The following is a 9,850-nucleotide window of genomic DNA, read 5'->3' as shown; positions in this document are numbered from 1 at the left end:
CGCTGTGCCCTTCTAAGAAGTTTTTAGGGGACAAAAAAAAAACCTCACGGATCAAACTGAGATTACGGTTCTCAGGGACAAATAGCCGTAGCAGAAGTTACACATTCTAAATGATTTACTTTTAATGTCTTTTTTATTTAGAAAACTTGTGTTTTGCCGTTTTAAAACAACGCAGCTTCTGTCGCGGCTACATTTGTACTTGTACCACTTACATCTGGGGTTTTGGTGCGTTCCACAACTTCAGAAACGTCGGCATGTGATTCTAAGATGGCTGCCGCGCATGTCAGTCATTTAAAACACTTTATTTCCTTTTTTTTCACATTTAATCAGTCGTACACACAGTTTACACACAAATACAGTCGAAAGGGCCGTTACTGCAAATGGAACGCACCATGAACAATTCAGTCATTCACCCCCCCTTAAATTGTGCTTATTACTCTTTTTTTCACTGAGTTTCACAGCCTTTTATTTCTCCGCTGACATTTTTTACTCCTTGTTGCCTTTTTATACTTTCTCGTGGACTGTGAGCGATGCATCTAAAGTTTAAAAAATGCACTGAATGCACGGCAGAAAAACCCTTATCTTTAAACTCACACACACACTCACGTTGTTCCCTGCTGAGCCGTTTCACACCAGCAGATAAACCGGGACTTGAACCGGCACTTGATTTGATTTCTTCTTGTAAAGTGGACCATGTGAAAGTCCATTCATTTTAATGTTGTGGTCTACAGGACTCATTTGAACATTTTGTAAAAAAAAAAAAAGAAGAAGCAACTTTTCTGTTTTTAATTGAATGGTGCCAGAAGATTTTTGGCTGATTTTACACAGGTGCAATTATCTTTTTTTTTCTTCTTCCTCTATGATTAAAAACATGTTAATAACAGTAATAACATATTAATGAGACCATGTCATTTTCTGTTTTTAAATGCAAAAAAGCAACCATAAATGAGATTTTATTGATTGTGTGGAGTTTGTATTTGTCAAATATTTTCATTTCAGTCAAAAAAAGTGGTGATTTTCAACAAAGACGTGACTTAATGGCATAATTGGTGAAAATGTTGTTTTGTATCCGTGTAAAAGAAGCCAAAGAGCAATCACACTCTTCCGAAAATCTCTGAGATGCTTCTGTATATTAAACTTTGGAACATTTAGTGAAACCTTTTGAAGTGAAGTCCTTCCCCCAACTCTCCCTCTTCTTTTTCAAACAAATTCATTTTATGGATACACGTTTTTATAGACATCTTGGTGTCTTTTCTAAAAAATAATGTTTTTGTTGCATTAATGTTTTATGGTGAAACTACAGTGATTAAAGCAGCTGTAGTTGTTAAAAATCAATGACTAAAATCGTCTTTACTTTGTCCCCATGTTGTGGGACTGATGTTTTACTTCACACTGACGCTGGGACTCATGTCTGAAAGGCTCTGGTAGGAGGAGGTTTTAAAAATAAATCAATGAAGCACACCTGTTGTATATTGTAGTATATTTTTTGGAGTAGCAAAAACATTTCTCAACATTAAAAAGAGGAATATTTTTTGCTGTCTTAATGCAGGATTGTGCTGTACATATCCATTTAATAAAATGAGTCTTGCGAAAATGTAGAACATGTTCTTTTTTGACTTGACATTTTCACATTTTTGAGCAGAAAACTAAATGTTTTTCTTTAGTCATAGGTTAGTATGTCGTCCAAAATGTGACAAAAAAAGTTGTAGGTAAGTATGTCGTCCAAAATGTGACAAAAGAAGTTGTACGTTAGCATGTCGTCCAAAATGTGACAAAAGAAGGTGTACGTTAGTATGTTATCCCAAAGTTGACAAAAATGTCATAGGTTAGTATGTCGTGCAAAATTTGACAAAAAAGTCATAGCATAGTATGTCGTCCAAAAAGTGACAAAAAAGTCATAGGTTAGTAACAAATGTGTAGAATATTATTTTACGAGTTTATTGTTGCGATAGTCGTGAAAGAGTTGCATGAGTCGCGACAGAGTTGCAATAGTGGTGAAAGCGTGTTTAATTTCTCTCTGGTGAGTGGAGAAGACCCCCATTTGTAGCACTTAACAAAAAAGTTAATGTGTTTGCCTCCGCAGAGTGCCTTCGATGTGTTGGGCTTCACTCAAGAGGAGAAGAACTCTGTGTACAAGCTGACTGGAGCCATCATGCATTATGGCAACATGAAGTTCAAGCAGAGGCCGAGAGAGGAGCAGGCCGAAGCTGACGGCACTGAGGGTAAGAGAGGGCTTTTCGTGTGTCATATCGACTCAGGAACCAACTTACAGTTTCACTGCACTCCTGTCCTTTCTTAAGATGCTGACAAATCAGCGTATCTCATGGGCCTGAACTCTGCCGACCTCATCAAATGTCTCTGTCACCCAAGAGTCAAAGTAGGAAATGAGTGGGTCACCAAGGGACAGAATGTCGCCCAGGTGAGAAAGAATGGAATTCATCCCCAAAAACCGAACCATTAGCAAAGGACAAACTCTCTCTACGTCAATTCAGTTGCAAAGTGTATTGTTTAGTGTATTTGGGTTTTTCTATATTTCCTGTGCTAAAGGTGAACTATGCTGTTGGAGCTCTGTCCAAAGCTGTTTATGAAAGGATGTTCCTGTGGATGGTCATCAGAATCAACCAGTCACTGGAGACCAGACAGCCTCGCCAGTACTTCATTGGTGTACTGGACATCGCTGGGTTTGAAATCTTTGAAGTGAGCTCCAAACCCCCCCCAAAAATATATGTTATATTTGGTTTAAGGACAAATGATCAAACCTCATACTGGGGACTATTTCATTACAGTTCAACACCTTTGAGCAGCTGTGCATCAACTTCACCAATGAAAAACTGCAACAGTTTTTCAACCACCACATGTTTGTGCTGGAGCAGGAAGAGTACAAGAAAGAGGGCATTGAATGGACTTTCATTGATTTTGGTATGGATTTGCAGGCCTGTATTGACCTCATTGAGAAGGTGAGAGACGACTACATGAAAAACACAAGAATCAAATCATTTGTTTTCCAAACCAATTCATACTTTGTCTCTTCAGCCCATGGGTATCATGTCCATCCTTGAAGAGGAGTGCATGTTCCCCAAAGCCTCTGATGCCACATTTAAAGCTAAGCTCTATGACAACCATCTGGGGAAATCTGCCAACTTCCAAAAGCCCAGAATTATCAAAGGGAAACCAGAGGCCCACTTTGCCCTGATGCACTATGCTGGAACTGTTGATTACAATATCAACAACTGGCTGGTGAAGAACAAAGACCCTCTGAATGAGACTGTTGTAGCCCTGTACCAGAAGTCTACTTTAAAGCTGTTGGCTACACTCTTTGCAAATTATGCTGGAGCTGATTCAGGTATGGTGTGAATTGCTTATTTGGAGAATTTTTTTTTCGTTTAGCTTATAAGTTAAAAAAATGTTTCTCCCTGAACAGTGGGTGAAGGTACTGAAGGTAAAAAAGAAAAAAAAAAGAAGGGATCATCCTTTCAGACAGTGTCTGCTCTTCACAGGGTATTGTGCATTCACTGTTTTCACTCCTCTATTATAAGGTATTTTGTATACAAGCGCACCAGACCATGTAAATATATGTGCTACATTATTAAAGGAAAACCTGAACAAGCTGATGACCAACTTGAGGTCTACTCACCCTCACTTTGTGCGCTGCATCATCCCCAACGAGACCAAGACTCCTGGGGCCATGGAGAATCCTCTGGTGATGCACCAGCTGCGCTGTAATGGTGTGCTGGAGGGCATCAGGATCTGCAGGAAAGGTTTCCCCAACAGGATCCTCTATGGAGATTTCAAGCAGAGGTATTACACATACTGCACGACTCCACAGATACTGAAAGATATATGAGATGATGCTTCATGATGTTCTTTTTGATTCTCCAGATATCGCATCCTGAATCCCGCTGCCATCCCTGAGGGTCAGTTCATTGACAGCCGGAAGGGAGCAGAGAAACTCCTCGGGTCTCTGGATATAGATCATAATCAGTACAAGTTCGGACACACCAAGGTACTGTCTGGAGTTCTGATTTGGGAAAAAGTGACTGAAAGTGACACTTAAACAAAACAGACTTCTCTCTTTAGGTGTTCTTTAAGGCTGGATTGCTGGGTCTGCTTGAGGAAATGAGAGACGAACGTCTCTCTAAAATCATCACTGGCATTCAAGCCAGGTCTCGTGGTCTTTTGTCTCGTATTGAGTATCAGAAGATGGTGGAACGCAGGTAACAGACATTATACATTAGTCACTGATTTTGTGATTCATGAATTCTACTCAAGCCTTTCATTTCACTGAAAACAGAGATGCTTTGCTGGTGATCCAGTGGAATGTCCGTTCCTTCATGGGGGTCAAGAATTGGCCCTGGATGAAGCTGTTCTTCAAGATTAAACCTCTCCTGAGATCAGCTGAGGCAGAGAAGGAGATGGCCAACATGAAGGAAGAATTCCTGAAGCTGAAAGAGGCTTATGCAAAGTCTGAAGCTCGAAGAAAGGAACTAGAGGAGAAAATGGTTTCTCTTCTCCAAGAGAAGAATGACCTGCAATTACAAGTTCAAGCAGTAAGAAAATAATGATCATAACGCTCTCCTTTTAAACATGTTCTTCCAGGACATGCTAATGAGACTAAATGTCTGACAGGAGCAAGATAATCTCTGTGATGCAGAGGAAAGATGTGAGGGGCTGATCAAAAACAAAATCCAGCTGGAGGCCAAAGCCAAAGAGTTGACTGAAAGGCTGGATGATGAGGAGGAGATGAATGCTGAGCTAACTGCTAAGAAGAGGAAGCTGGAGGATGAGTGCTCTGAGTTAAAGAAAGACATTGATGACTTAGAGTTAACTCTGGCTAAAGTGGAAAAAGAGAAGCATGCCACTGAGAACAAGGTATGACAACAAACTAAAACATCTGTGACACATAATTAATGGGGCATCCATTAATGCCTCTTTTAATAATTCACAGGTGAAGAACCTGGTCGAGGAGATGGCAGCTCTGGATGAAATCATTGCCAAGTTAACCAAGGAGAAGAAAGCCTTACAGGAGGCTCACCAGCAAACACTGGATGACCTGCAGAGTGAAGAAGACAAAGTCAACACTCTGACCAAGGCCAAAGTCAAGCTGGAACAGCAAGTGGATGATGTATGAACGTATGGCATATCTCACTTATAATAGATGAAGTATTCATGGTTGACAACAACTCACTTTTTTTTTTTATATCACTTTAAGCTTGAAGGGTCTTTGGAGCAAGAGAAGAAGATTCGAATGGACCTTGAAAGGGCCAAAAGAAAGCTGGAGGGAGACCTGAAGCTGACCCAGGAGACTATAATGGATCTAGAAAATGACAAGCAGCAATTGGAAGAGCGGATGAAGAAGTAATATTTAATTATTACTTTATATTTGTCGCTTTTATGGTTATTTAGTATGAGCCAATATCATAAACTAACAACATTTTGCAGGAAAGACTTTGAAATCAGTCAGCTGAATGGCAAACTTGAAGATGAGCAGGCCATAATCGCTCAACTCCAGAAAAAGTTGAAGGAGCTGCAGGTATAGTGAAATGATTTCAATGAAGTGCAAACTATGTTTCCAAATATTGCTGCACTTAAACATGTTGTGACATCAGGCCCGCGTCGAAGAGCTGGAGGAAGAGCTCGAGGCAGAGCGAGCTGCCCGAGCCAAGGTAGAGAAGCAGAGAGCAGACTTGGCCCGAGAGCTGGAGGAGATCAGTGAGAGGTTGGAGGAGGCTGGTGGAGCAACCTCTGCCCAGATTGAGATGAACAAGAAGAGGGAGGCCGAGTTCCAGAAACTGCGCAGAGACCTTGAAGAGGCCACTCTGCAGCATGAAGCCACTGCTGCCACACTCAGGAAGAAACAAGCTGACAGCGTCGCTGATCTGGGAGAGCAGATAGACAACCTGCAGAGAGTCAAGCAGAAACTGGAGAAGGAAAAGAGTGAGCTCAGACTGGAGCTGGATGATGTTGTCTCCAATATGGAACATATTGTGAAGTCAAAGGTAATGTGTGCTTGAAAATGCTGAATATGCTAATATAATACTTTAAATCTGGTCTAACTGGGACTGAATAGTGGTAAACGTGTCAGTGACCAACAATATATTTATTTTGAAGACTATCTTGGAGAAGACCTGCAGAACTCTGGAGGATCAAATGAACGATTACAGAAGCAAGTGCGATGAATATCAGAGGTCCCTCAACGACGTCACCACCCAAAAAGCCAAGCTTCAAGCTGAGAATGGTGAGTATTATGCAAAAATAAAAACGTCTTTTATGTAGAGTAATGTAAGAGTGAAACATTTTCTTGTCTAGATGAGCTATCGAGACGGATGGAGGAGAAGGAATCTCTTGTCTCTCAGCTCACAAGGGGAAAGAATTCCTACAATCAGCAAGCTGAAGACCTTAAAAGACAACTGGAGGAAGAAGTCAAGGTAGCAAAGCAACTTATTAAAAACCTTATGGTTTATTTATGGAGTAAATGTACATGAGGAATTCATTTGTTATCCATTTATAGGCCAAGAATGCATTAGCACATGCAGTGCAGTCTGCTCGCCATGACTGTGACCTTCTCAGAGAGCAGTATGAGGAGGAGCAGGAGGCCAAGGGTGAACTGCAGCGTGGCATGTCCAAGGCCAACTCTGAGGTGGCTCAGTGGAGAACTAAGTACGAAACTGATGCCATCCAGAGGACCGAAGAGCTGGAGGAGGCCAAGTGAGTTAAATACATTGTACTTTAGTACAATTTAAGAGTATATAATGTTGATCGAAATCTGTTGTACTCCAGAAAAAAGCTGGCTCAGCGTCTGCAGGATGCTGAGGAAGCTGTTGAAGCAGTGAATGCTAAATGTTCCTCTCTGGAGAAGACCAAACACCGACTGCAGAATGAGATTGAAGATCTCATGGTGGATGTAGAGAGGTCTAATGCTGCTGCTGCTGCTCTGGACAAGAAGCAAAGGAACTTTGACAAGGTATGGTTTTTTTTTTTCTTTCCAGTTATAAAAATATCCTCACCACAAATGATTGAAATCTGTATTCTGAGGTGTTTTCACATCTGCTCTGGAAGATAAATTTGTGATGACAGAACTTGACATCTCAATGTCTAGATCCTGTCTGAGTGGAAGCAGAAATATGAGGAGTCTCAGTGTGAACTGGAGAGCTCTCAAAAAGAAGCCAGGTCTCTGAGCACAGAGCTCTTCAAACTGAAGAACTCCTACGAAGAAGCTCTGGAACAACTGGAGACCATGAAGAGAGAGAACAAGAACCTTCAAGGTAAAGTATCAATTAATTGACAATTGACAAATTTGTATTTGTCAATTTGCCAAGGGAAAAAAAGCCAATGAAAGCCAATTATTCTAAATAAATAGAGGAAATTTCTGATATCACTGAGCAACTCGGTGAGGGAGGAAAAACTATTCACGAGTTGGAGAAGGTTCGTAAGCAGCTGGACCAGGAAAAAAGTGAGATTCAATGTGCCCTTGAGGAAGCAGAGGTAAGAAACCTAAAATCCACAGTTAGTTATTGACATGTTTACACTCACCTAGCACTTTATATGAGTGTACAGTACAAGCACAGTTTTGAAATGATATAAATTGCCTGATTTCTATTTCAGTGTTCTCTTGAGCATGAGGAGGGAAAGATTCTGAGAGCTCAACTTGAGTTCAATCAAATTAAAGCCGACATTGAGCGCAAACTGTCTGAGAAAGACGAGGAGATGGAACAGAGCAAGAGGAACCTGCAGAGGACCATCGACACCCTGCAGAGCTCTCTCGAGGCCGAGTGTCGCAGCAGGAACGAGGCCCTGCGTATCAAGAAGAAGATGGAGGGAGACCTCAATGAGATGGAGATCCAGCTTAGCCAGGCCAACAGGCAGGCAGCTGAGGCCCAGAAACAACTTAAATCTGTTCATGCACATTTGAAGGTAAGTCAAAGGATGAGAGTTTAAACTAAACTTAAATTTTTGCTGTCATTATTCTCTTTTTTTTCACGGCATTTTCTTATAACCATTTGGTGTTGAAAACCTTACAGGATGCTCAGCTCCAGCTTGATGACGCTCTGCGCGCCAGTGAAGACATGAAGGAAAACATGGCCATTGTTGAGAGACGCAACACGCTTCTTCAGGCTGAACTAGAAGAACTGAGGGCTGCTCTGGAGCAAGCTGAGAGAAGCCGCAAACTTGCTGAGCAAGAGCTGCTGGATGTCAGTGAGAGGGTGCAGCTGCTGCACTCACAGGTAAAATGCAGTGACCAACTACCTTTTCCCTTCTTTTAAAATCTATGTTTTCCTCTAAAATGTATATATTTTTATGTAACACTAGAATACCAGCCTGATAAATCAGAAGAAGAAGCTGGAGGCTGACACTTCCCAGCTTCAGACGGAAGTAGAAGACGCTGTGCAGGAGTGCAGAAACGCTGAAGAGAAGGCCAAGAAGGCCATCACTGATGCTGCCATGATGGCAGAGGAGCTGAAGAAAGAGCAGGACACCAGCGCTCACCTGGAGCGTATGAAGAAGAACATGGAGCAAACCATCAAAGACCTTCAGCACCGTCTGGACGAAGCTGAGCAGATCGCCCTAAAGGGAGGCAAGAAGCAAGTGCAGAAGCTGGAGGCCAGGGTGAGTATTTCTGTTTCATTTGCTGTGATGTTGCAAGTGTAGCAAAAAAACCAAAAACATTTTTACCTAAATATTCTTGTTTGTGATCAGGTGAAGGACCTGGAAAATGAACTGGAAATGGAGCAGAAAAAAAGCAGTGACGCTGTGAAAGGTGTTCGTAAATATGAGCGCCGCATCAAGGAACTGACCTATCAGGTACTGTAGCATGTACACACTTTGGGTCTAAAAGTGTGAGAGTACTGTCTTGCTCACTTGAGAGGTATAAGATCCCCCAATGTCTCCGTAGCTGCCACTGCATTTTTACTGGTATATGATAAAGTAAAAAATGGCAACTTCCTTAAGCTGAGAGTGAGGAGACTTTTTTTGGCTTGAAAACCGAATAAGAACCACTTTAACATGTTTCACACACTATACATTGAAGGCCATTATGACTTAAGAACACTTTACAATTTTAGACTTAGGTCTACAATTTAGACAATTTAGACTTCTCTGGCTTTATTAACCTCAATACGTGGATAAATTAAAAGAAAGCAAATGTTCCTTTTCCCATAGAATGAGGAGGACCGCAAGAATATCGCCCGCCTCCAAGATCTGGTTGACAAGCTGCAGCTGAAAGTTAAATCATACAAGAGATCTTCTGAGGAGGCTGTGAGTGTCTTCCTGCTGCGTCTTCGTCTTCCCATTGTTTTGTCGAGGATTAATTCAATCAAACTCATGACACGTGTTTGTTCAATTTAACGGCAACAACAGGAGGAACAGGCTAACGTTCACCTCACCAAGTTCCGCAAGCTTCAGCACGAGCTGGACGAGGCTGAAGAGCGAGCCGACATCGCCGAGACTCAGGTCAACAAGATGCGTGCCAAGAGCCGTGACGTGGGCTCCAAGGTTTGAAGCATGCATTCTGTAGCAGGTGCACAGCAACTGACCCTGGCACATGCTGCCCTCTGTTGGCTACATTTGACTCATGCTGCTCTATAGCTCAATTGTGTGGGGCCAATTGCAGTGCTCCGGTGTATACTTGTCTGTTTTGTATATATGAAAGCTAAATCAATACTAATCTAGTGACCTAACAGCTCTTCCTCTTCTTTCTTTCCAACTGTCATGGCTGCAGCAAAAAGGCTTTGATGAAGAGTGAAGCTCTGGAGCCCTCAGAGATACTTTGCCCTGCTGTGTACCGTAGATCCCCTCAACTACTAATATTCACCACCTGTAGTGCTTAATAAAGATGCAACAAGCTGCTGCACAA

The 9,850-nt window shown here is 41.9% G+C and overlaps 1 protein-coding gene across 1 annotated transcript; it reads left to right on the top strand.

Moving 5' to 3' along the window:
* Positions 1-2,086: 2,086 nt before the first annotated feature.
* On the top strand, positions 2,087-9,850 carry LOC122766300 (myosin-7-like). Its single transcript, XM_044021059.1, has 28 exons — positions 2,087-2,222; positions 2,301-2,419; positions 2,548-2,697; positions 2,787-2,957; positions 3,034-3,343; positions 3,422-3,498; positions 3,593-3,798; positions 3,880-4,003; positions 4,078-4,214; positions 4,292-4,547; positions 4,627-4,869; positions 4,946-5,122; positions 5,210-5,355; positions 5,440-5,530; positions 5,607-5,996; positions 6,109-6,235; positions 6,307-6,425; positions 6,509-6,705; positions 6,778-6,961; positions 7,097-7,262; positions 7,358-7,482; positions 7,603-7,911; positions 8,019-8,222; positions 8,308-8,604; positions 8,695-8,799; positions 9,157-9,252; positions 9,355-9,489; positions 9,716-9,850. The coding sequence occupies exons 1-28, from the start codon at positions 2,153-2,155 to the stop codon at positions 9,737-9,739; spliced, it is 4,755 nt and encodes a 1,584-aa protein (XP_043876994.1). The 5' UTR covers positions 2,087-2,152; the 3' UTR covers positions 9,740-9,850.

Source organism: Solea senegalensis, linkage group LG1, assembly GCF_019176455.1.
Source record: "Solea senegalensis isolate Sse05_10M linkage group LG1, IFAPA_SoseM_1, whole genome shotgun sequence".
NCBI classification, from domain to species: Eukaryota; Metazoa; Chordata; class Actinopteri; order Pleuronectiformes; family Soleidae; genus Solea; species Solea senegalensis.
The sequence above is the reverse complement of the archived record's forward strand: the minus strand, read 5'-3'. Positions and strand labels throughout refer to the sequence as shown.

Bases quoted from the DNA above. Each gene is read 5' to 3' on its own strand.
- LOC122766300 (XM_044021059.1), top strand. From the start codon at position 2,153: ATGCATTATGGCAACATGAAGTTCAAGCAGAGGCCGAGAGAGGAGCAG. The intron at 2,958-3,033 runs GTGAGAGACGAC...TTGTCTCTTCAG, and splicing joins GTATTGACCTCATTGAGAAG to CCCATGGGTATCATGTCCAT. The intron at 6,426-6,508 runs GTAGCAAAGCAA...ATCCATTTATAG, and splicing joins AACTGGAGGAAGAAGTCAAG to GCCAAGAATGCATTAGCACA.